Source organism: Phocoena sinus, chromosome 1 (assembly GCF_008692025.1).
Source record: "Phocoena sinus isolate mPhoSin1 chromosome 1, mPhoSin1.pri, whole genome shotgun sequence".
In the NCBI taxonomy this organism is placed as follows: Eukaryota; Metazoa; Chordata; class Mammalia; order Artiodactyla; family Phocoenidae; genus Phocoena; species Phocoena sinus.
In genome coordinates this window covers 48,040,584-48,067,492 of record NC_045763.1, presented here as the reverse complement: position 1 = coordinate 48,067,492, position 26,909 = coordinate 48,040,584, and the positions used below count along the sequence as shown (strand labels likewise).

Genomic DNA, 26,909 nt, shown 5'->3' with positions numbered 1-26,909 from the left:
AATAAAAGTCATTTCACAGAGAAGGAAAAACAGACAGGAAATGTAAAGGGAGGTGACTATAAAATTCAAATAATAGAACAGAGGACTCTACAGTGGAATATTCGTGGCTGTCAGTGGCACAGATGCCCTAGGACTTTTGAAACTCAAAGGAGGGAAAGATCAGAGTGGGCTGCTGAAGTTTCAGGGGTTTGCTCTCACTTTTCGTTTGGGATTCCAAAGATGTGGCTTGGTGACTTAGAACTTCAAGGGTGATTATCATGACAAGGAGTGCTGAGTGGGCAAAAGGGAAGACACCAGGAGCCCAGAATTCCTTTCAGAATGTCAGTAATGGTGAAATCGGTTTTGTATTGTTTCTGCTATTTTAACATGTCAAGAGAAGGTATTTCTCATGATAAAGCCGTCTAAGGAATTTGTTCTTCTGGTTTCCCTGGCTTTGACTTGCTGCTATTTGATTGAGAATGCTGTGTCTGATCTGCAGCTAGATACTGCAGCTCCAAAACTGTCTCAGAGATTCAATTACTCTTGCTTCCAGAAGACAGCGATTTTGCCTTTCTTTGCCAGCCCAATGGTTGCTGTGCAGTCTGGACTTAAGCTTAATTCTGCAGGCGTCAGACTCTGTGCGAGGTACCTGGGAGATACTTTGGAGCTGATAATCTGTAGAGCGGACTAGTCTTTACTAAGCATAACGCCAAATCAGACTGTGATGAGTGACACAAGAGTGTTATAAATAAAGTGTTGAAAGTGGAGTTAATTCTGTCTAGAGATCAAGAAAGGGCTCAGAGAGAAGGTGACATTTCAGAGTACCCTAAAGCAAGAGAAGAATTTTGCTAGTTAGAGAAGGGATGGATGTACATTACAGGCAGAGGGAAAAGGAGGACGGGGTGTAGAGTGGGAAAGGACTATTGGAGAAAGGTCAAGTGGCTGGAGGTGGCTGGATATAGGGTTACTGAACCCCATAACAAGTCAGGATAAAAAAAGAACATGAACAATATGACATATAAAAAAGCTACAACTATTTCTATTTCTGGATGTACAAAAAGAGACATCTGGAAGAAATGCCTGTTTATTGTACTGTGTGCCCAGTTTTCTGCTAGGCACTACAGAAGATAGAAGGAAAGGCCCTTGCCTTGGAAATGATTATAGTCTACCTGGAAGAAAAATTAATTCACATAAAATAATTAATTTAAAAGCACATGACAACCTCTAAGGCAAAGCATTAGATTGCCCCCAAAACTACCCCCCGTAGTTGTACAAGCAGGCTGGGGGCCAGCTGAACTAGCAGGGGGTTGTAGGGCTTGGGACTCGTTCACCCTGGAAACAGGAGTAAAAGTCATAGTTAACACCTATATACCTGGCACTGTTCTAGGCGTTATATGGGTTAGCTATTTAAGTCTTCACAATTACTCTATTTAGGAGAAACAGTTATTATCTCCAGTTTACATATGGGGAAACCAAGGCACAGAGCCACGGCCAAGGTTCCAGTCCACAGGGTCTAGCTCCAGAGTCGTGCAGTCCTTTTCCTGTTCGTATCCTCAGAATCTACCCCAGTACCCGGTGCTGGGTGTTAAGATCTTTAAAAAATTTTTTTTTCTTTGAGTATTTTCGGGATAATACGATTCAAATCAAAATAAAGACTTGAAAGCCCCAAATGTGTCAGGGAGGAGAAATGCTTTTGAGCTGCACAGCCTCAACTTTTGCCTGACCCAAGGCCGGCAAGAAAATGTTTCTTTTTATTCTTTTGTTTATTTATTTATTTTTCCTTTTGTGACAATTTAGTGTTTCTGAACGCTAGGGGCTCCCGGATTCTCTGGTTTGAGAGTAACTTTTCCTTTTAGGATTTTTTTTTTTTTTTTGGAAAGGGGTGGGGGAAAATGTGGCCTTAATTATCCTACGTCTTCGGCTGCTTAAGGAAGGGGCTGTGCTTTCGGAATCTCTTCTGAGCCAAGTAAGGAGGTCCCTCTCTCTTTTTAAAGGACCTCTTGAAATAAAACTGCCGAAAACAAATCCAGGCGATCACAACGGCAGCTGCGGCGGCAGCAGCAGCAGCAGCAGGAGGAGGAGGAAAGTTAGAGTTGCGGCAGCGCTTCGGCGTGGCTGGGCTCCGCGCAGCCGGACTCCGCGCAGCTCCCATTCATTAAGCAACCAGCCGCGGAAAAAAGGTGGTCGAGGGCCCGCGCTGCCCGCTCGCTGCTTTGCACACAGAAACGGGAGCCCCGCGCGTCCGGGGCAGCGCGGCGCTGCAGAAGTTTCTGCTCGGGAGTTGTCTCTCTCCCCCCTGGACTTTCGAACGATTCGGGATTGAGGCAGGAAAAGCAGAGGAGCCCCAGGGGAGCAGAAAGCACCACCGCCTGCCGTTGGAAGCGGGCAGCGGGGCCGCACTCTCCCGCCGCGCCCCGAGCAGCCTCGGCCGGGAGGCGACCCGGGCGTCTGGGTGTGTGACTGCTGTCGCGGGGCGTCTTGACCAGCGCCATGCAAAACTACAAGTACGACAAGGCGATCGTCGCGGAGAGCAAGAACGGCGGCAGCCCGGCGCTCAACAACAACCCGAGGAAGGGCGGCAGCAAGCGGGTGCTGCTCATCTGCCTGGACCTCTTCTGCCTCTTCATGGGTGAGCCCAGCCCCGTTGTCCCTCCGGCCCTCGGCGCCCGGCGCGCGTCCCAGCCCGACCGGGGCTGCGCGCCGGGCCGCGTCTCCCGGCTGCGCCGCGCAGTCCGCCCCGGGGGCCGCCCGCAGGCTTCTCGCGGAGCCTTCGCGCCGCTCCCTGTCCCCGGGTCCCCGCCCTCCCCGTTCCCGCCGCCTCCCCGGCCTGTAAAGGAGTGTCGGGAGCGCTGTAGGCTTTCGCGGGCCACTTGGACACCGAATTCCAAAAGCCGACCTCCGGTTGGAAGCCCGGCCAGAATCCCACGAAAGGCGTGGGCTCGGCCTGTTAGGATAGGGGAAATTGGTGGAACCAGGACCCGGAGCCGGCGTAGAGCTGGTTGCCCTCCATCCAAGTAAGATGGATCTCCTGGAGCGCTGGGCTCCAGCCTGTAGAACGCTGCCTTCCCCCGGCCGAATGTAAACATCCAGCCCTTCCGCCGGGGCTGCGTGGGCCTTTTCTCATGCCGCTATCCTGAACGCCCCCCGGGGGTTGGGAGGGTGCTCTCGAGGGGCGTGATGCGGGGTACCGATCCAGCAGTCACTTTTTAGGCGCCTACTGTGTGCCAAGGAGTACTGCCTCTCCCTGACTCGGTGCAACACGGGCGAGGAGGTCCATTTCACCAATGAGGCAACTGAGGCACTGGGAAAGCTAGCCACGGTTCATGCATCGGGACCACAATTAACTGTACTCCCAGAAAGCTGAGGCTGTAGCCCGCTTCTGTTTTCCAAACTAGTTGGAAGCACAGCTGGAAGAGCAGGAGTAAATGGAATGGAGTGGGAGGGAGAGGAGGATTTATGAACTCGCCCCCGGGGCAGGGGGTGGCTATTGACAAGAATCTACAGGAGTTCCAAGATTGAAGTAAGTGTAGATTTTTTTTTTTTAAGCGTATCATGGTGTTATGGGAAGCGTGCAGGACTTGTCATCAGGACACCACCACTCTGCCACTTGCCGGGGGTGCCACCTAACTGCCTCTCTGGCCTCAGTTTCCTCATCAGTTGAGTGAGTGGCTTGAACTAGATGCTCTCTAAGGCCCTTTCCTGCATTAAGAACTCGGATTTGGTCCAGGAGCTGTTCTGCGAACTCTGCTAACTGAAGAAACATCTGTGTTCCCTGTTCCCCTTAAAATAGAACTCCTGCACGGAAGCTCAAGTCCCTTTGAAATGGAGTTGTCCGCGCAGAGTGTGCAAACCAGAGACTTCTTGGGCTGGAGTCCAATGACCCTGTGTTCATGACTCTGTAGCAGGATCCTTACTGAGGTCCATCTGTCCTTGGCTTGACTGTCCATAGTAAATTTTGAGAGTCAAAGAAAGAAAGGACTCTTGGAGTTTAAATATAAGAATGGCCCCCTTTAGATATGCAGAGACAGCTGAAGGTCAAATTGTGCTCTGCGGAAGGGAGGAAAGGTGACTGTAGTTCAGGTGGCAAATCCCATTCCCACCTCCTCGTATGAATTCAGCATTAAGATGTTATGTAAAGGAATTGTCACTGGGGGGCCTACCTTCCTGAAGGCCACTGGCTTATTATCCACAGTGCAGAGCTGAGTACTTAAAAGTCCCCTTGCCAAGCTATTGAATGTTTAAGAGACCTTCCCTGGTCCTGGGGGAGTACCAGGAACACAAACACATTGAAGCTGTTTGCTGTAAACTTGTCTGGGGCTTCCCAGTATTCACTGATGTGTTTTGTTCCCTGGTGGTAGGGTGAATTCTTTCAAGACTGTCTGTTCCCTGTACCCTCCTACCTCCTACTTGGTGATTAGGAAAGCAGAGCTAGAACACACTTGACAGCCTTCGGACAGTTTTATTGTACTCCCCTCCTCTTTCCACTCTTCTGATTTCAGAAGGCAGTCCCACGAGATGGTGTATCTTATCAAAGGAAAAAGTGTGAAGGAATTTGCAAAAAGACACACCTATCAGCTATAGTTTAGCGGGGGACGCAGAAATCCCAAGATACTGTTGTACATTGAAAGTGTTAAGTAAGGTGTATGTTTGCACATTACAGCTCTTCATCTGCCCCAACTCTCCCTGTGTCCCCTTCAAAGCTAATATTCTATAGCTAGCTGTTTGTTAAGTTTACTCACTATTGGCCTCTTAGAGCAAATGATTTTTGTTTACTGAAAAAAAAAAGTTAATAAGATACCAGGACCTTGTATTTTACCATAAGGAGCACATAGCTATCCGTTTTAAGGTATGTGCCTTGCCATTAACATAATGTCAACCAAGTCATTTTCAAAGTGTCTGCCCTATGCATAGGCCAAATTACAATATCACTAATTTAATGCCTCTCAACCACCCTTAATAGGAAACACTGTAAGGTAAACATTTACTTGAGAAATTTATGCAGGAGAACTCTATTGGCTTCTAAAAGAAAATTATTAACACAACATGTGATTTTAATATTCCACACATCACAGTCCTAAAAAATTGTTTCTACTTGGTTCACTTTCTGCCTGGGACTGTCAGTATGATTTAATTTTTATATAGTGTATTGATCATATGGTCTGGATTACAAGGCCCTAATATATGAAAAAGGGAGACATTTTTCTGTTTATTCTCTCACAGGAATATATACCAAGCTTCCTCTCCTTGTGTCTGGAAAAAATAAAAGCTGATGTGCAATATGCGTGTTATGTAAGTGGAAATATGCAAGCAGTTTAACTTGTTTCACATACCTTTTGGAATGTTAAATTCTTGGTGAAAAAACAGAAGTCCACTCTCCTTTGAGGACCAAAGGAATCTGGTGTCAGAGAATCACCAATGGAGGTTTATGTCTCAGAAAATAGCATCTTTGCCGATTATTGCTTTTATAAACACAGTTATGAATCTTTGCATAGTAGTTTTTCTGAAATCGATTTTGTTTTCCTTTCAGTTGCATAAAAGTATGGCCTTCTGTTTTTTTATGCACTCCTTCTGCTCTACCAGGTTACAAGAGAGCAGCAGACAATATTCCCAGGCAAGAAGGAATGAGCATCTGCTGTCTTTCTGAGCTCTGTTAGCCTCTTTTTCAGATGAATGAGCTTATGTCCTTTTCACTTCAACTCTGATGATGAGATTATCTCCATTTTATAGATGAGAAAACTGAGGTACACACTGAAGTCAATTTGAGTTGATCTTTAATCCTCAGTGAACACGACTGGAGTCCATCCCCCTTTTCTTCCCTCATCTGAAGAACCCTGAAACTCAGATCATTAGAAAATTCTAAAGCTCGGTTTGCAGAAAGTCCTGCCTCTCCACATTTTCCAGTTAGTCATCTGCACCAAAGCAGATGGATAAATGTGGTTCAACTCTTCTGGTCAGTGATACGGTCTCGTCTCCCCAAGATATCGTTTTGATTTGGGGTCGTTCCAACACTAATTCCCAAATTTTGAGGGCGCCTTTTTACCCCATGAGACAGTGGTTCCAAAGAAAGCACAAATGGCAGTGCACGGCTGTAGCACAAATGCAGAGATTTAGTAAATCCACGTGGAGCTTCTCTGCTCTGTCCCCTGTCTCTTCCTTGTCCCCCTCCCCAGATATCTACTGAGTGCCTCCTTCCAACCCATGCAGAGTCAGCCCTGCTGACTCTTCCAGGATGGTTGAAAACCTTTATCGTCTGGATTGGCTAGTTTCTTTTGTTTTTCGTTTTTTTTCCTCCTTAGCTCTTCCATCCCTTTCTCTTATACTTGAGATATACCATAGGGTTATAGCTGCCTTTGTGGGAGACTGTTAAAGCCAGAGTTGGTGGCCTTTTCCACTTTTAGCCCTTTTGACTTCCTGTCAATTTGAGATTCTTTCTTTCCCCCTTCCTGTGCAGTTGTTTGGGCTGGCAAGCCCTGTTCATAGCGTGATGCTAATGATACCATAGTTGAGGGCTTCTTCCCCATGTAGGCAGTTATGTTTATGGAGAGACCCTGCCCTAGGTGTCATGTCAACCTGGTACACATTATTTGAGGAGTGATAATTTGGGGGATGCCTACTGTGTCAGTACTTCACCAACTCAGCTAATAGGGAGACCCATCTGGTGTGACATGCAGATTTCTCAGGCTCCTTCCCAGGAGATTCAAATTCACTAGGCTCTGGACCAGGGCCTAGGATTCTGTGTTTTAGAAAAGCTTCTGGTGATTCTTATCAGGCCAATTTGAGAATCCCTGTGTTGTTTAATAGCTAATGTCTTACAGGCAGTTGAGGAAGGGCAGTTGGTTTATGTAGAGGGATTGCATGTTCTGGCACGTTTTGAATTGTTAGGTTGTCTGTACTTTCCTTTCTGTTTGTGGCCAGTACACCTGTCTTTTCCAATAAAGATATTCAAGATACCTAGAGATTATCATACTAAGTGAAGTCAGACAGAGAAAGACAAATATCATATCAAATATCAAAGACAGATATCACATATCTCTCATAGGTGAAGTCTAATTTTAAAAAAATGATATAAATGAACTTATTTACAAAACAGAAACAGGCTTGCAACTATGGAAAACAAACTTATGGTTACCAAAGGGGAAACGTGGAGGGGAGGGATGAATCAGGAGCTTGGGATAACCGTACACACACTACTGTATATAAGATAGATAACCAACAAGGACATACTGTATAGCATAGGGAACTCAACTCAATATTCTGTGATAACCTATATGAGAAAAGAATATAAAAAAGAATGAATATAGGTATATGTGTAACCGAATCACTTTACACCTGAAACGAACACAACATTGTAAATCAACTATACTCCAATTTAAAAAAAAAATATTTAAGACTGTTAGAATCCTTTCAGAAGGAAAAATTACCTCTGGGTGCTGGCCTGAAGGTCTGATTTTTAGTGCAAGGACTTGCTGGTGTCTCCTAACTGCTAAGAGACTGGGATTTTTATTTATTTTTAAACTGAGTTCTCTGTACTGTTGTAGGCCAAGTGACCACTTTGGATAAATGAAGTGTTAACTCTATAAATATTTTCTTTTGAGATATTGAAGTTTGTATATGAGTAAACAGTGAAATGAATGAATGAGACTTCTAAAGAGAGCCTTTAAAAGATCAAAGTTAGCTTGGCAAAGTATTGTAGCAACAACACAAGCTTCGGATTCACCCAGGTCTGGGTTTGAATCCTGACATAAAGTCATCTACACAGGTGACATGGGCAAAAATTATTTAACCTTTCAGGCCTCAGTCTCCTCATCTGTAAAATACAAAAGCAAACCTGTGACACTCGTATATGGTGGGGCTCAGATGAGATCACAAATCTGAAAGCACTTCGAAGAGGTAAAAAGCACTAAATCATTATCGCGTATTATGTGGCTATTATTATTCACAGTAATAGTATCATTTTCCTTTCCTTCCCGGTGTCCTTACTCCTCGATGGTTCTATGAATTTAATATTTTGGCAGCAGCGTTGCCTGAAATATATTAGGGGAAACAATTGTGAAAAGAATCCCAAGAAAAAACCAGACAGAGGGAACACAAATGTTTTCTGTTAGCCAGAGAAAAGCAGTGGCAGGTTTGGGAAAAGTCACAGTGCAGGAACCTCAAGAGTCTTTGGTGGTTACCTTCTTCCCCTCTGGAAGGGACATGGCTATATCATCTTAAGGGAAAGACAGATACACGTTTGTCGGGGAGGGAATTTGGACAAATGGCCTATTTTAGTCTCAACTCTTATATGTGTCTTTTGAAATCCCAGAGGAAGAAAAAATAACTAAAAAGAGCAACATGATTGAAAATAATCAAAATGCTTGTCATCCAGGGCACTCTCCATATCGCTTGAGGAAGGGAATCACTGTGGTAGTGAACATATTTATTGTTCAGGTCAACCATGTAATATAGATAGTAGATTCCTTTTAGAGAGGAGGAAACTGCAGTTCAGAGAGGTTAAGTAACTTGCACAACGGTGCCCAGCTAGTAGTCACTAAATTTTCCAGAACTCTTGTCGGCTTACCTTGCTGCCCACTTTTCAATGCAGTCAATGCAGTGAAGGCTCCCTCTTTTCTATTCCATTCCATTTCATTTATTTCCATTTTTTTGAGTCCAAATATGTACAAATACGTTCTGCAGGGCCCAATATAAATAGTTGCAGAACAGCTTGGAGTGTGCTGACTGAGCCTCTCGGTGGACGTAATAAAGAAAATTCCATTGGAGCAATTCTTTAGTGCCTAGATTCATGGATGCTTTAGAATTTGAAAGTACCTTGGGGATTTCATTATCAACAATACAAAGTCATTTTTTTATCTCAGTCAGAAAAATAGGCCTCTTTGAACAGGGGACAGGTGGGAGGTCCAAGGAGGAAGCACAGGCTTTGGAGACAGGTGGGAGTTTGCTTAGGGTTATTAGCTGTACGTGGTTAGGCAAGTTGTGACTGTCTCTGAGGCCTCGGTTTTCTCATTCGTAAAATGGGATAATATGTGTTGTGAAGTTGTGAGGCTATGCCTGGTATAGTGTGTGGCACTGTGCACTCACCAGCTGCTGTTGTCATTGTCACCACGTCCTAGTCAGTGCCCTTGATTCACATAGGAAGACTTGGATGCTTGGACTGGTTAGTCATTGTCTGGTGATTGTGAAAGGGCAGGACCTAGAACCAAGGTCTTGCCTTTATACCATTTTGCTTTTCTGGTGTCTACTTGTCAGTTCGAAACTTGATTATCATTTATGAGGTAGTTCTCCAGAGAGCCCTATTCTCATTTTTCTCTTTCCTGGGTCAATTAAAAGAGGAACAAGACAAACAGGTTTAACTTTTAACCCAAATCAGAGGATGATAGTTTAGTGAGGGCAGACACACATGGGGCAAATTTGAAGGACTAGGCAGTTCTTTTGATATATCACTTTTCTTCCACTGGCCCTTGTTCTAGAAGGTGCTTATTACCAAAGATCACTGCTGACCGATTTGAACTTGAACAGACACCATCTTTTTCAAATGGTGTGTCCCAGGAGAGAAGAAAGAGAAGCCCCCGTTTTCGAAGTGTTTGTTTTTGACTGAGGAGGAAACTGAGTCTCAGACGAAATAATTTTCTCAAGGTCATGCATGAGTTGGTGGTCCCAACATTCAAAAGAAGGCTAGGGGCTTCCCTGGTGGCGCAGTGGTTGAGAGTCCTCCTGCCGATACAGGGGACACGGGTTTGTGCCCCGGTCCGGGAAGATCCCACGTGCCGCGGAGCAGCTGGGCCCGTGAGCCATGGCCTCTGAGCCTGCGCGTCCAGAGCCTGTGCTCCGCAGCGGGAGAGGCCACAACAGTGAGAGGCCCGCGTACCGCAAAACAAAAAACAAAAGCAATAAAAAGAAGGCTAGGTCAGTTTCTGAAACATCCTTGTGAAACTATTCTTCCTTTAGGTCCAAGTTAAATTATAAATTATGATCTGCATTAAAATTCCCAAATTTAAACCAAACCAAACCAAACCAAACAACACACATAAGATCCAGTTGGCACCTTATGAAAGGAACTTGATGATTTCTGTGTGCTTTGAGAGTATACACTGCAATCAGAGTATTGGTGGGAAGTGTGTTTTTGAGGTTTGTCACAAATTAACAAAATTATATGCTTAGAGGGTTTTGCAGAGAAATGCAAATCAGTGTAAGCGCCTTGTCATAATAAGCAGTATGCTTTTGTTCCTGTTTATGTATCCCTAAAGCACATAATACACATGATTATATTGACACGAAGGAAGCTGTTCTCACTGATGGTTTCTTTATATCTGGCCCCCAAATTAGCATCAATCAGTGTAATTTCTAGAGAGCCTATTTAATTAAGTCTATGTTTGTACCTGTCTTTCAGGTATGTCTTGTCTTCTGCAGTTGTTTCTTGAGCATCTACTATGTGCAACACCCCTTAGTCCCTTCTTCCCCTGGGATGGGGTTGGTGGGTGGGGTTCCTTGTGCTTTATGAATTCCCATGTTGGGAAAGGGTAACAGACTTTTGCGTAATTTTACACACTTAGTGCTGCTGATTTGGGCATGGTAAGGCAGGGGCTATAGCTGCACAGTGAAAAGCAATGAGTTTGCCTGAGGGCTTGGAGCTGGGTCTTGTTAGAGAAGTAATAGCCTACATTACATGGAGTGGGAAAGGGTATGGCAGCAGAGGGAGCAACGGATGCTGAGACTTAGAAATAAGAACGTTTTTGGGAAGGGTGAGTGGTTGGAGGCTGGAGTGTAAGTGCTGTGTATTTGCATTGAGTTGGTGGGGAAAGAGGATGTTGGGGATGAGGCTGGAGAGATAGTTAGGAGCCAGATTAAAAAGGGGAGCTATAAATGGCAGGCCGCTAAGGGACTTGAACTTTAATTTGGAGGACCACCGAATGAGGTTGTATTTTCGTTTTCATTTTTCTTTTTATTATGGAAAATTTCATACAGAAACCAAACACAGTATACACCTAGGAGTGGAATTGCTGGGTCATACGGTAACTCCATGTTTAACTTTCTAAGGACCTGCCAAACTGTTTTTCCATAGCAGCTGCACCATTTTAGAAGTACCGTAAGGTTAGTTAAAATGTGTAAGGAAAAAAAAAATTACCAAAGTTTTACAGGCAATGTTTGACATTAACATATTCATGAGCAGTTTTTAAGAGGGGATTAATTTAATCTGATTTGTGTTTGAGGGGAGGGAAATTGGAGGCCAAGGAGGGAGATCATTTGGGAGGCAGATTAGAAATGAACCTGAGGTACAGGGGACAGAGAGGAGAAGGATGGGTGACAAGGAGATTAAAGGAGATTGGGGGTGGTGGGGGGGCGGTTCCTGATCTCCTGGTTGGGAGCCTCTGAACCATGGTGATGCCTCTCTCTCCACGAACACTTTAAAGGCAGTGTTTGTAGAAGACCTATGAAGCCTGTATTATAGGATTAGTAAATGCTTCTTTATGTTCATAGCCTTATTAGAAAGATGAGGCTGTAAGTTTTTTATATACATAATTTATTTAATTAATATATATTTTGCTCTGGAATTTTTAAATTTCTCAAAGCCCCTTAAAATAAATGGGCCATTGAAAATCCTCTTGGTTTAGAGAAACGGTTTTCCTTGAGTTATAATGGTATTTTTAAAACAGTTTTGCTGAGATCTAATTTATGTGCCATAACATTGATTCATTTAAAGTGTTCAATTCACTGGCTTTTAGTATATTCACAGAGTTGAGCAACCATCACCACGATCAATTTTAGAACATTTTTATCACTGCAGCAACAAAAAAACTGTACCCATTAGCTTGCTCCGCATTTACCCTCCTCCTCCCCCCATCCCATGGCAACTACTGATCCACTTTCTGTTTCTTTGCCTTTCACTCAGCATAATATTTTCAAGGTTCATCCATATCGTAGCATGTATGTTCAGCATGTGTGTTCAGCAGGTATTAGTACTTCATCTACTTTTTTTTTTTTAACATCTTTATTGGAGTATAATTGCTTTACAACGGTGTGTTAGTTTCTGCTGTATAACAAAGTGAATCAGCTATACGTATACATATGTCCCCATATCCCCTCCCTCTTGCGTCTCCCTCCCACCCTCCCTATCCCACCCCTCTAGGTGGTCACAAAGCACCGAGCTGATCTCCCTGTGCTATTGGACATAGATTTTCAATTCTCGTGGTTATATTTACCTAGGAGTGGAAATGCAGGGCGATATGGTTCCTGTGCTTTACTTTTTGAGGAACTGCCAAACTATTTTCCATGGTGCCTACACCATTTTGGAAGTATCTTAAGATTAATTAAAATATGTATGGAAAAAATACAAGAGGTTTACTGAGGACCTTTGGAATTAACATATTCATGAAACCACTCTAGAGCTGCTTTGTTTGTCAGAGAATATTTCGCAAAGAAACAGTTTTCAGTCAGTTTAGCAGTGTCAGTGGGTTTACGATGAGTGAGCAGAGAACAATAAAGCTGCCTGAGGAATAGATGCTGGGTGGTCAGCTAGACCCCCCTCACCCGCTGAGTAACATACTTCCACAAACCAGGGTGTGTGACAAGCAGATTCCTGCTTCAGCAAAATGAAAAGCAGCCTTAGATCTTCAGAGTACCCTGAAAACAGTTAAAAGTACAAATACTAAAAATCTCTATTCCTTGGATTAGCTTTACAATATTTTTAAGACCATGAAATAGAACTGTAGTTCCTGATAAGGTTGATTTTTTTTTTTTTCCCCCATCCCCTTTCCCCCCTGGAGATATGGCTGTATACACGATTATCATCTCGAAAACAAAATTACTGTGCATCTTTTAGATTCATGTGCTGGATGCTGGGCGATATTAAAGAGTATAAGACACAAACACAGATCTTTAGAAACTGGTTGGAGTGTCAAGTTGAAAATTACAATGAAGATTAAGCTATAAGTGTGTGAAAAATTAAACCACATAGAATACAAGAAGGTGAGGAAAAGGCGCTCAACCTTTATTATTAGGAGTTTTAGTTGATATCTCACTTAATCTTTCCAATAACAAAATAAGGTAGATGTCAATAACCGGTTTTGCAACTCAGAGAGGGTAAATGATTTGCTCAAGTTCACACAGCTAATATGTGTTAGGCCTGGGATTTGGACTCAAGCAAGCCTGACTAAATAATGACAGTTGCTAACATTTATTGAGTGCAAGTATGTACCTCTCACTGGGCAAAGCAGTGTGCATGCGTTCTCTTATTTCATTCTCCCAATGAGCCTATGAAGTCTTCATTACTATTATCTCCATTGACAGAACTGAGGTTCAGAGATGTTAAAAAATAACTCACCGGAAGTTACGCAGCAGGTGAGTTCGAGTTGGGGTCAGACCTGAAAAGTCTGTCTCATGAGGCCTTTTTTTTTTTTTAACATCTTTATTGGGGTATAATTGCTTTACAATGTTGGGTTCGTTTCTGCTGTATAACGAAGTGAATCAGTTATATGTATACATGTATCCCCATACCCCCTCCCTCTTGCTTTGAGGCCTGAAGCCCAAGTTTTCCCCACTATTCCCTGCCAGCTTTCACATCAGCAACACGTGATGAATTGTCCAAAATGAGTTAGACTCGTGATTCTCACCCTGGGTTCTCTGGACCTGCCAAGGTCTGTTAGGGCAATCACAGGGCATCTCGTGCTCTTTTTAGGACTTCAGAAATACCTAACATGTCCTGTACGTTTTTCAATGATTAACTTGCCTAGACTGAGAACAGCAGCCTCTGCCTGGACTGGTCACAGCACTGGCGTTCTGTGCTTGTGATCTGAATGTGGAATGACACTGGCAGATCACTCTGGTCTCACTGGTTATTTCCACTCATCAGGGGATGTGATTGACACTTCCCGTGCTTTGATTAACGGAAGTGGAGAAATGATTTAAATATAGTTTACCTGGTAAATAAAGACATCTTATAGATGTCACAGAGGGTCGAGAAGGAACTGCAAGGCATCTTTGATGGTGAAAAGGTTGGACATTCTAGAATGGACAAGCAGCTCTGGATTTAGGGCAGAGGAAGCCCGCTGGGTCCTGGGAAGGCTTCTTAAAGGAAGGAGAGACTTGAACAAGGCCTTTGTCACTCATATCAGGGAGCAGTAATGGGTCTCTCTGTTAGTGACCCTGTTTGTCCCGTGGGCTCTGTCTGCTGTCTTGGTGGTTTGGTGTAACCTTTGGGTCACGCTGAGAAATTGTGAGCTTCTCTGGTTAGTGGCTGTGGATGCGGCATCTTCATTAAATGCAGTAAATAGAACTTCCCCCAGTAGCCTCTTCCCCACAAATGACCCACATTGTTGTAAAGTTAGCAACCACTGACAGGAAGTGGCAGGAGTGCTTCCAGCCACACAGTGGATTTCATTAGACACTGGCCCAAAGTAGCGTTTTGGTCATTTTGGCTTTCGTAGGCTTCTAGGGAGGAATGGCCTAACACATTCTTTCTCATCCTTGCATGTGTCCTGCTGTCATCTTCGCCTTAGTGGATATTTTGATTAAATGCCTAGTGTCTTCTTTTGAAGCAGCCATATGTATCGCAATCAAAGGGAGGAACTTCTAGCAGGCTGAGATTTAAGAATATTTCCAAAGGTGTCACCAACTTACAGGAGTCCTCCCTTATCTGCTGTTGCCCTTTCCATGTTCTCAGTTACCCTCAGTCCAAAAATATTAAATGGAAAATTCCAGAAATAAACAATTCATAAGTTTTAACTTGCATGCCGTCTGAGTAGCGTGATCAAATCTCTCGCTAGGATCCCCAACTGGTGACATGGTCAGCTACTGACATCCAACTGTCCACGTTGTTATGACTTGATGATCCAGGATCACCCGATGCATATGGTCCTTCTTCTGACGTATCATCAGAAGGTCAGTAGTAGCCTAACGCTGTGTCACAATACCTACGTCATTACTTCACTTTATCTCATCATGTAGGCATTTTATCATCTTCCATCATCACAAGAAGGGAGACTACAGTACAAGCAGATATTTTGAGAGAGAGAGAAAGACAACATTCACATAACTTTTATTACAGTATATTATTGTAATTCTATTTTATTAGTCATTGTTGTTAATCTCTTCCTGTGCCTAATTTAAATTAAACTTTATCATAACGATGTATGTACAGGAAAATTCATGGTACGTACAGGGTTCGGTACTGCCCACAGTTTCAGGCATCCACTGGAGCTCTTGTAAGTATCTCCTGAAAATAAGGTGGGGGGTTATTATACTTGAATCTTTTGTATAGCAGTTTTCTCATTTAAATCTGTCTGAAGAGAGTGGCTCCAATGCCCTGGCAGGAGGGATGATGGGTCCCACTCACTCTAGTAAACCTTTGCTTTGGACGGTCTATACTGTAGGCATTGTGTGAATGCAGAATTCTCTGGGACTGGCTGGGAAATTAAAGTATACTTCTTGAGTCAAAGTATTCAAAATACAGGGCTTTCAATCCCAGGGGAAAATAAGCCCTCTTGATTTTAGGGTTTAATTTTCCGAAGGCCACTGACGGAGTTGAAGACCCTTTAATTATAATTTTGCTTTAAATTGGATGTTTGTGGTTGTGTTGACCTCAGCTGTGAAATCCAAACATTTATTATTAATTAATAATCCCTTTCATTGAACAGTTCTACCAAATGATAGCATATACATCTGAGAATTTGAACGTAAATATTCTTCTTGCCTCAATTCATTTTTCTAGCTCTTTCTTCAGCTCCCCAGCCCTGAAAAGCCCACAAAACAAAACACCCAAACCACCCTACCCAGGATATCATTCTCCAAATGTCAACAGGAAAAAGTCCGGGAAAGGAACATTTTTGAACCCTTGCACATTCACGCATCTCATCAAAGGCTACAACGATGGAGGGGAGATATCGCTGTAACTGATTTTACAGATGTGGCAGTTGCCCTTGGGAAAGGTCGAGGAACTTGCTGGGGATCCTGCATCTGGAAAATGGTGGAATGCCTGGGACAAGAACCAGCCAGCACCTATGTCTCCTCTTTCCTCCCACAGTGAAGACTCGCATTGAAATTTGCCCTGACTGCTATTTTCAATAATAAGTATATGAAGCAAGGAAGCCAGCCAGAAAATTTTAAAATGAAATGACTAGACCTTGTAAAGTGTTCAAGTGTGATTTGGGGGTTAAAGCCTTTTGCCCCTTTTAGTATTGCCTGTTTCTTTGTAAATTCCTAGAGGATAGATATTAGACTCAAAACGTCTGGGCTGGAAGGGGGAAGGGCATGAACTTTGCTGTACATCCCTGGCAGGCAATCATGCAAGGGGCTTGTTAACTGGCTTGAATTTCACAACAACCTATGGAGGAGGAGGGGGCTGGAGTTCATTTCAGTTTTCTCAGAACCTGCTCGGCTATGCCTGTCTCAACTCTTTTTGGTGGGTGGCGTAACACATTGTATTAATAATTCAGCTACTTCATCACTAGCAGAGACTGTTTACTAAGATTTCCGGGGAACTGCTTTGCTAGAATCTATTTGGAGCTGGTAGCTTGGACCATGCATCCACTTTGATTGAAAATATGCTCACAGAGCATCCCAACTCCAATTCTGTAGAGCCTGAGAAGAAAAGGGCAGAAAACCGTGGCAGGGGACTACTTTGCCGATTTCGTACAGAAATGGAATGACTCTGGGGGATAGCAACTTCAGATTTGTATTGTTAATTCTTCCTATGGGTTTTCTCCAAAGGAGTTAAAAGGGCAGGGAAATGCAACAATTTGAGCGAAGCAGCCTACACTTGGGTTAGAGGCTCTGTGTATTTCCCAGGCTATTGCAGGACTCCTATTCAGCTGGGATTTGAATGGGAGTGTGATTTGCATGAGAGCAAGTGTATAAAGTAGGTCTTTTTTTCCCTTTCCTCAAAGAAGTTTTGTGGCATTTCTTTTTCTGACAGAGCTGGCATGAAGCTTTGACAAACACAGACCGATGGAAAAGTTAAACAGGCCTGAGAGCAAGCGCATTTTGTCCAGATCCTTCACACTTAGAATGCAGAGCAGCTGGCAGGAGGCAGCTTAGATCACAGGAGTCATGGCAAGCGCTGTTCCTCCACTGTGGACTGGTGATGAATGGGAAATGCTCACAGAAGCAAGGGGAAAATGGATGATTGCCTATTTATCATTCTCTGTGGTCGGGGGAAACTACAGATGAGAACAGTCCTGGGACTCAGCTGTCCATCTTATCTGTCCTTCGGTATTTATTGAGATAAATACAAAGAGATAACAAAGAAATACTAGAGGCAGATCCTGCCCTCAAAGTGTAGGAGAGAAGATGAGAAGATAGGCACACATTCATTCCTGGAGAAAACATGGCCAGGTGTCTTGAGCTGATCATTAAATGAAATTTTAAAGAGTCTTAGAAAGTTTAAGAGGCAGCTCCACACTGATCCTGGGCTGTGTTCCCAACTTTGCTGTATTAGCTGGGTGATCCCTGGCATATCACTGCCACTTTAGGAATGGTAAAATGGAGATGATGATTCATTCCCTGCCTACCTCATGGAGCTATTGAGACCAAGGGTATGGTATCACATATATATAGGAAAATGCTTTGAAACTGTGAAGTCATATTTGTACAGTGTGTGTGTATATATATATATATATATATATATATATATATATATAGAGAGAGAGAGAGAGAGAGAGAGAGAGAGAGAGAGTCTTCTGAATCTGCTCTCCTCCATTCTCCCTATTTCTATCCCACTTTAAGTGCATGCTGTCATACAGCTAGATCTGAAAACATTCCTTTACAGATCTTATTTTTAGGGGGATAGTGTCCTCCCGTATATTATTTATGCATTAACTATACAGGAATCGTTTCTCAAAACTGTAATTCGGATCACATAGGCCCTTCTCTTCATGATTTTTATGACCCCTCGTGGACTACAGAATAAAACTTATTAGTATATTTGAGACCCTTCAGAATCTGGCCCCAACCAACCCTTTCTGCTCCCCATTCCCTTCCCATGCCCCTCCACTTCCCCCCTTTATGCCCTTGTCCCAGACATCTCCATTCTGTGGCTCTTCCAGGAACTTTCCCACCAAATCATTTCTCTTTGCTTGATACGTGTTACTCACCTCTTATAATCAATTCAAGTGCCACCCCCTCTGTGAAGACTTTTCTGATTTCCTCTGGGCAGAATTAACCCCTCTTTGGGCTATCATAGCACTTTGTATTGACCTTTCTTGTGTCAAATTTTTTGGCTTGTTTTATGGTTTTGTACAGTTCCATCTTAATAGATTATGATTCCCTTGTATATAACAGGTGCTTGAAAATTTTTATTAAAGTCAAGACATTGAAGAAAATGTCAACAAAACATTATTTTAGTAAATATAGACAAGAAGCAAAAGGAAAAATAAAATTTTTGTTGCTTATCCTACCATAGTCCTAAGGTAGCCATGGGCACAGTATCTCTTCTTTCTATAAATGGCTGAATTATTATTAAGTATAATTATAAAGCTAAACACTGGATGCTTAAGACATACTTCCTGCAAATCAGTGTGATGGAATGGAAAAAAGCCTTCGCTTTCTAGAGTTTATAACAGCCCATAATAAAGTATTAACTAACCTGAGAGATTGGGAGTATGTAGCTAATTAAAGGCAGCTTGATATTTTAAGTTCAATTTTGCATTTCATGCAGTGTTTTGAACTTGGTCAACAGACTGAATTTGTACTAACCATAATAGCTTCCATTAAAAAAAATAATTGAACTTACCCTAAAAGCCAGGGCTGTATTTTAGGATGAGTGGTTTTTCTCATCCTAGTCGTGCCTTAAGGAGAGGCTCTGAATGAGAAGAGCAGACGCCTCCTGTTGGGGGAAGATGCCCAAGCGGAGAGTTACGAAATCTAGGTTTATATCTTAACTTTCTTATTAACTTACTGGGTCACTTTAGCCAAGTAACTTTTCCTCTCTGTGACACTGTTGTCTCGTCTGTGAAATGGGACAGTTAAATCTTCCAGCATGGAGAATTCTCTTGTTCTTTTGTCCAACTCGGCATTTCCTCTGAAATCTCTATCTCCGTTCCTTAAAATATTTTAAAGTTCACATTGAAGGAGGAAGGGAAGGATTTTCTCCTTTCAAATCTTTTCTGTTTGATCATGTTGCTGTACTTTTTCTTAATTCTGTCCCTTCAAAAGTATTTGGTTCATAGCTTTTACCATCGGAAAAACTTAAAAACAATCCCCTTGTATACTAGGACACTGTACATTTGTATGTTTACCTTTTTAGGTATTAATCTGGGTTAATCTTGCTTTTCATAATTTTGAGAGGGCTGAGATTGTAGTACCAAAATGTCTGATTCAGAAGAGAAAGGAACTAACAGTACAGAGCACCTAATGTGTTTTATTCGATCCCTGTGATATCCTTGTGGAATGGGTGGATTACTCCAATTTTATAAATGATAAAACTGAGGCGTGAAGAGGTTAGTTACTAGGAATTAACCCCAGATCTGTGTATCTTATTTCAAAACTCAGGCTTCAAGACCACTTAATCAATCTTCCCACTTTCACCCACATCTGGGGCAATCCCTCTAAACCATCTTTTCTTGGTTAGTGTCAAGCCTCTGCTTAATAATTTCAGGGATGGTAAATTTTATAGCAGTTCTAATTGTTCAGAATATTATGTTAATATAAAATCTACCTTTCTATAAATTTAACCCAGCATCGGCTAAGTTTAGTACTCTGCTGGTAAGTTGTTATTAACATTGATAATCATATCGATCAGTTTCATAATTAAAAGCTCCTGAATAAGTGGTGGTGATACGTCACTTCAGGCAACATTCATTGAGCACCTTTCATGTACCAAGTACTGTGCTTGCTGTTGGGGTCTAATGATGAATTGGATGCAGTTCTTCTAGGGTCTTCTAGAGGAGACACTGGTCAGATGCAGCTCTAGAAATACAACACAGACACAGTACAGAGGTAACAGGATCGAACTGGGGGCCCTGGGGACAGTCTCGTCACAGTTGTTGGGATGGGCAACTCAGGAGAACGCTCTTAGGGACCATTGTCAGAGAAGGCATTGCACTGAAGACCTTTCTTGAGCAGAGTGGTTCCTGCACCTCAGCTCTAACCATTGGTACAATGACCACCCTTTAGAATAACCTTAGAATGCAGGAGTGGAGGGGCCTAAGCATCAGTCGTTTTCCCCTGCCCACTCCCATTGAATAGATGGGAGAACGAGGCTCAGAGAAGCTCAGTCTCTTAGAAAATGAGTAAACTCCAGAGCAAGTAAAACCCTTACCTCGTGCAGGTTCAAGTTTAAATCCAATACATGCCATATTTTAAAGCATCCCTTTATGCTGTGGATTTGGTTATTATGCAAGTCAGATAATGACCCCATGTGTCATAAAGCCTTTTAAACCTTAACATAACATTCCAAAGCACAGCAATATACTCTTACAATAAAAAAAATATTCCAAAAATATGATTATGTTAAAAGTGGATAACCCTCCCACCCTCCCTCCAAATTCCACTCCCCAGAGGCAGCTGCTGTTAACAGTTGTAGTTCCTGCCAGCCTTACTTTGAATACACAGGTCTTCTGATTGGCATCCACCTTCATCCATATTGGTTGTTTCCTGGACACACCCCACAGATGTCTGCCTTCTGGCTCTGGATCATGCCTTTGCTCTTCAGAGCACCCTCCCCTTCTTCTCTGCCTGTGGGAAAGAGTATTCATCTCTAGTCTGGTTTCTGCTCATCCTGTACCCTCACTACCCCAACCTTGGGGAACTTTCACCTCCTCATTTCAAGTCCTTCCAGCTGTGACACTAGGTAGCGACCTTCAATCACTTACTTTCTGTTGGGTTAACTTTCCTTCCCTAAATAATGGGGCAGTTGAGTTAGATGATCTTTAAGCTCTGCTGAGGTCATCAAATATAAAAGACTCCACACTTAGGACATTGCTTCATGATTAGATGTCTTGATCCGTGTTGAATTGCTGAATCCTGTACAGGGTTGCGACATAAGAGGAGAGATAAAGAGCTTCACCCTAAGAAGTTCCCACAGTTTGAGCTCAAGAGTTAGAAAGTTTTAAACTTTCAGAGGCGATATGTATGGCACAATGGAAAGAGGATGTGTCCTGAGGGACAGTTCTGGACTCAAATCCTGGCTCCACCATTTGCTAGCTTACAACCCGAGGCCAGGGTTGTAACCTTTCTGAACTTCAGTTTCCTCATCTGTAAAATAAGGACAACAGTTCCTATCTGACAGAGTGTCCCAAGACTGGGAGATACAGACAGTAGCCTCTTCCACATTAATCTCTACCCTACTCTCTAAAACCTTTTTGTTGAGAAACTTTTCTGTCACAGTTGGCAAGCTTCACAAGGAATAAGAGAGAGTGCTACCTGGATTGATAGGATGTGCAGTGTACACAGTATGGATTAGATGCAGTTTACCTGATCTGCCAAAAGTAACTTTGGAGACCTTCCAGGGAATCATCGAGCAGCTGTACAGATGTAGCTACCTTTCTGTCTGTGCTTGCTGAAGGAAGGTGTTTTCCAATTTGGAGAGAACGTGTTGCAAATTCGTCTTTAATGCATTCCAGTGTTCCGAGGCAAAACTTGCCCAAGAGATTGAGCAGAGCCTATGAACCAATATCATTTAAAGTTCATTAAAACTATCATCTTAATTGAATACAATGGAACAAGAAGTTCTCAGTCTTCTGGTAGCAATTAAAGACTAAAGAGTCAATTTGCAGTTGTTTTTGCAACTCTTAAAATAATACTTTCTCTGCCCCTCCTCTCATGAAAAGAGTTTTTAGCTATAGACATAACTTCACATTGAGGATTTTGAAAGCTGTGAGGACCACAAACCTGCTGGCAAAGGCTTCTGCTGCCAAGGCATCAGAGCTCTCAAAAGCAAGATGGTTCAAGCTCAGGATGCGCTGATTTGGAAATAGAGTCCAAACAAAGGGCCTTTTGAAGCAGGAAACTGGGCTTTGGCTTCAGCACAGAGCAGTGTGGGATTGGAAAAGCGCCCTAGGACTCGCTGAGGAGAAGAGGCACTATGAGACCGATGGGAGGAAGTATAAAGTTTCTCCATACAGTGAGACTTTCTTTCCAAAGCCTCGAAAGTTGGTTTCGGAAGCTGTCATCTTTCCTCTGTCTGCTTCATCGGCATGCCTCTAAAATGTGGACTTAACGACATGGTATGTCTTTGAGCAGAAAAGGAAAATGAGCCTCCAAGGTACATGGGGACGTTCCCATTCTAGCAAGATGCCTGACCTGAAGACCAGTGGTTTTCTTTCAAGACCCAAAGCAACCACATTCGTGGATTCATTCATTCACTCACTTAATTGCAATATTTACTGATCACCTGCTACGTGCTAGCTTGATGGAGGTATAAAGTTAAACAGCACAATTCCTGCTCAAGGAGCTCAACATTTAGTAAACCAAAACTTGAAGTACTTCCCAATGTGTGCACACACACATGACTTTCCTCTCCTCCATCACGCACACAGGATTTTACATTTGACCTTCCCTGCAGTGAAACTTCGAATACTCACCTTTACAGGTATTCTAAACAGCAGCGCCCTGACCAACAGAAGGAGTCCAGTTCAGGTAGAGAAGGGCTGTAAGCACGGGGGAAGGCTCAGTGATGGAGCTTAAGGAAGAGAAAATAATTTAAATTCTGATGGATTCTATTCTTCGTGTTTTTTTTTTCTTTCTTTCTTTTTCCTGTTCCTTTTTCTTTTCTCTGGCCATGCGGCTTGTGGGATCTTAGTTCCTGACCTGGGATTGAACCTGGGCCCTGACAGTGAACCGAGTCATAACCACTGGACCACCAGGGAATTCCCAGTTCTTCATTTTGATATATCTAAACTTCACCTATTAAGCACAAACTTCCATGACCAGAAAAGACCCACTTCCTGTCAAAGGCTTGGTGAGGCGGAGGGAGGGGAGTGGAAACACAAGAGTAGGAACAACAGAAGGAAAAGCGTGGGTTTGGCAGAACCACTGGCAAGAGAACTTACGCTGGAGAGCCTGGGAGCTGGAACCCGTCGCCGTAGAAGAAGCGCGGTGGCTTTGGGTTGTACATTTGGAAAACTGATTTTTCTGGAACAGAAAGGGCTCAAAGATGTGAGGCAAAAAGGGACAACCTTTCATGTATTAGTGATCTTAGATGTTTGCTCTGTGCCCCAAATGTGTATCGATAATGTAGCCCATGTGTTCGTGTCTTCCAAGAGTCAAGAATCCAAGTTTACTCAGTCTCTGCCTTGTAGCGTTATTTATGTGCCAGTTTACTACTGATTGTTCCTACACAGTAGTTTTACAGACGTAGGCTTGATCAACCAATGCAAACATTCTTGAATTCAGAGGTGCCGGGGCCTTGAATCTGCATAGAGGTTCCCCTAATATTAGTTGGATGTTGTCATCAGATGTAGGGATGTCTTGATTCCCACTGAAGGTGTTGTTTTTGATGACAGGACTTAATCAGAGAAGTGACAATGTCTGATTGGTTGATTGAACAACATTCAGAAGAAAACTTTCTGGTGTGTTTACAGATACCAGGCCACACACATAGCTTTTCTCTTGCTCTTTAGTTTTTTGTTTTTTTTTCTCTCTCTTGCTTTTTAAATTAGAGTATTTGTATGGTAGATTACAATTTGGGGAAAATACTGTATTCCTATGTATATTTGGAGAGGTATAGAGAATAAATGAGGGTTTATGTGGAACCTTGACAGTGAAATCTGAGGCAGGGACCTTCTTTTTTTACTTCTCTATTTCTTTTTCTTTTTTAAAATTTATTTATTTTATTTATTTGATTTTTGGCTGCGCTGGGTCTTCGTTGCTGCGCGCCGGCTTTTCTCTAGTTGCGGTGAGCGGGGGCTTCTCTTCGTTGCAGTGTGCAGGCTTCTCACTGCAGTGGCTTCTCTTGTGGCAGAGCACAGGCTCTAGGCACGTGGGCTCAGTAGTTGTGACATGCAGACTCAGTAGTTGTGGCTCGTTGGCTGTAGAGCACAGGCTCAGTAGTTGTGGTGCACAGGCCTAGCTGCTCTGTGGCATGTGGGAATCTTCCCGGATCAGGGCTCAAACCTGTGTCCCCTGCATTGGCAGGAGGATCCTTAACCACTGCGCCACCAGGGAAGTCCTACATACAATTTTCTATTTTTTTATATTTTATTTATTTATTTATTTATTTATTTTTGGCTGTGTTGGATGTTCATTGCTGTGTGCGGGCTTTCTCTAGTTGCGGTGAGCGGGGGCTACTCTTTGTTGTCGTGCGCTGGCTTCTCATTGTCGTGGCTTCTCTTGTTGCAGAGCATGGGCTCTAGGCGCGTGGGCTTCAGTAGTAGCAGCACACGGGCTCAGTAGTTGTGACTTGCGGGCGCTAGAGCTCAGGCTCAGTAGTTGTGGCACACAGGCTTAGTTGCTCCGCGGCATGTGGAATCATCCTGGACCAGGGCTCGAACCCGTGTCCCTGCATTGGCAGGCAGATTCTTAACCACTGTGCCACCAGGGAAGTCCTACATACAATTTTCTATGTTGCTAATAGTCACCATAATGAAAATTATTTTGTCTTTGCTTGACCATATGACCCTTTATGATCATTCAGAATTAAGCATCACCCTTTAATCACACATAGATTTCTCTTTCACTCCCTTTCTCTTCTCTTCACCCTGGGAATGGTACTATTGCCCCTGTTTTGCTTGGATGGCTGTGACAGTACCATAGACTGGATAGCTTAAAGAGCAGAAATGTATCATCTCAGAGCTATGGAGATAGAAGCCTGAAGTCAAGGTGATGCAGGGCGATTCCTCCTGTGGGCTGTGGGGCAAGGATCTGTTCCTGACTGCTCTCTTTGGCTTGTAGATGGCCGTCTTCATGTTCTCATGGCATTCTCCCTGTCTGCCCTGTATGTGTGTCTCTCTGTCCAAATACCCCCTTTGCAGCAGGTCACCAGCCATGTTAGATTAGGACTGACCCTAATGTCGTCACTGTAATTTGATGACTACTGTAAAGACCCCACTTCCAAATAAGGTCATAGTCGGAGGTCCTGGGGGTTAGAACTCCAATATATGAAATTTTTGAGGTGGGGCATAATTCAATCCTTAACACCCCGCATTTGTATATGAGGAGATTGAGACCCAGGCCAAGTAGCTGGAGGTTTTAATTTTGGCCTGAGTGAATCTGGAGTGACGCATTGTCATCGCATCCTGTCTTCTCCCCATGACTTGAAAACACCATGAACAAAGGGAAAAAAAATTCTTTGATCTGAATTTAATTAGTGTGAGACAATGTTTGATGGTTATTAACTGCTAAATTTAACTGAGTTTGACTATTTGAAACCTGTGTAAATCATGTTATTTAAAAATGAAGTTAAGTACAGCACACCATACTTAGTTAAAATGTTTTATTGCTCTAAAGCATTTGCTAAGCCTGTTGCACAGACTCTTTCTTCCATTCTTATCAGAAAGTACCAGATAAGTACTGGTATTTATAATACAGTGACCTGTAGGCTTTATAGCATCCCATCAGTTCCCTGGCAACTGGATCACACTTTATAGCAAAACCAATCAGTATTAGATATTGGTCACCAATTTTTATCTTGTTTGTCTCTCTTTTTTGTAGATTCCTTTTAGTTCTTCATTTTCCTTCTCCTGCATTAGTGATTGTGGCAAGCCACACACAAACACTCACATGTACACACACACATTTGCACCCCATATATATATATATATATATATATATATATACACATATATGTATACACACACACACACACACACACACACACACACACACACACACACACACCATTAGGCCCCAGGGAAGGCTAGAACCAGCATAACAATAACCGGCTAATGTAGCCAGTCATGGTGCAGTTGTACAGCTCATGGATACCTGTACTTGTGTCTCTTTGTCACTGAGTGCACTTGGGCAAATCACTACTCTTCTTAATTTCCCCACATGAATTAAAAAAGAAAACGATTTAACTTACGATCACTGCATCTCCCCAGTTGCTCTTACGTCTGTGCTTTGTTCATTGTAGGTGCATAATAAATATCTGTTGGACAAAAATGAATGACAAGAAAGTGAACACGTAGTTTCCATAGTGTGGCGTGAACTAAGGAAGATCCAAGTGACATTCCATTCAAACCAACATGAAGTGCTGAGAAAATCCCCAGTTATTTTCCTTTAGCTGGAAATAATCAAACATTGAAAAGACATTGGAATTTTAGAAAACTCCACATATGCTGATGCCCTTGCCTGCTTTAAAGGAAAGGAAGAACTGCCACGTGGGCACATAGGGCTACCCTGGTCATCTTGCTTCATTCCAGTGTATTTTGTGGGGAAACCATGAGCCATAACCATAGCTTCATGAATTGAGTGCACTCTGTGTAAACTTCATAGTAACCCCTCCACTGGCCCCATGTTACAGATGGCCTGGAGAGGTTAGCAGCTTACCCAACGTCACAGGACTAAAAAGAGGCAGATGCAAACTTCAAAAGCAAATCCATTTAATCCCAAAAGCCCGTGCTTTTCTTGATAGTCTGTATTGTCAGTCACCCGCTCCCATCTCATAAAAAACCCAAAGGCTTGGTGACGTTCATGATACATATTCAGTAACTCTCTGTGAAGTACATAGTAGACTTCTTTATTGGCCGAGATAACACTTGTCTCTCTCCTTCTTACAGAAGACACACCATCCCATATTCATGATACGAGTAACACCGATTGAGCATTTCAGTGTGCTAGGCATTGTATGAAACATTTTCTCATACAGTATCTTTTTTATGTCATATCCCTATGAGAAGTTAACTGGCGTGTTTAAGGTGGAGACAGGACCCAGGTGTGTCTGACTCCAGAATACACACACGTGGAGCTGTACCATGCTACTCTTTGCCATGTGCTTCAGTAGCCAACAGATGGATTGCCACCCCCTTTAGCCTCATACTTCTCGTATACGCCTAGTAATGCTT

General features: G+C 43.0%; 1 protein-coding gene across 1 annotated transcript in view; it reads left to right on the top strand.

Moving 5' to 3' along the window:
* Positions 1–1,869: 1,869 nt before the first annotated feature.
* The window catches only part of PLPP3 (phospholipid phosphatase 3), an 82,750-nt gene continuing 57,710 nt past the window's right edge, over positions 1,870–26,909 (top strand). The window contains exon 1 of the mRNA XM_032609588.1: positions 1,870–2,608. Coding sequence (XP_032465479.1) covers positions 2,470–2,608 — 139 coding nt within the window. The 5' untranslated portion in view covers positions 1,870–2,469. The remainder of the gene's footprint in view (positions 2,609–26,909) is intronic.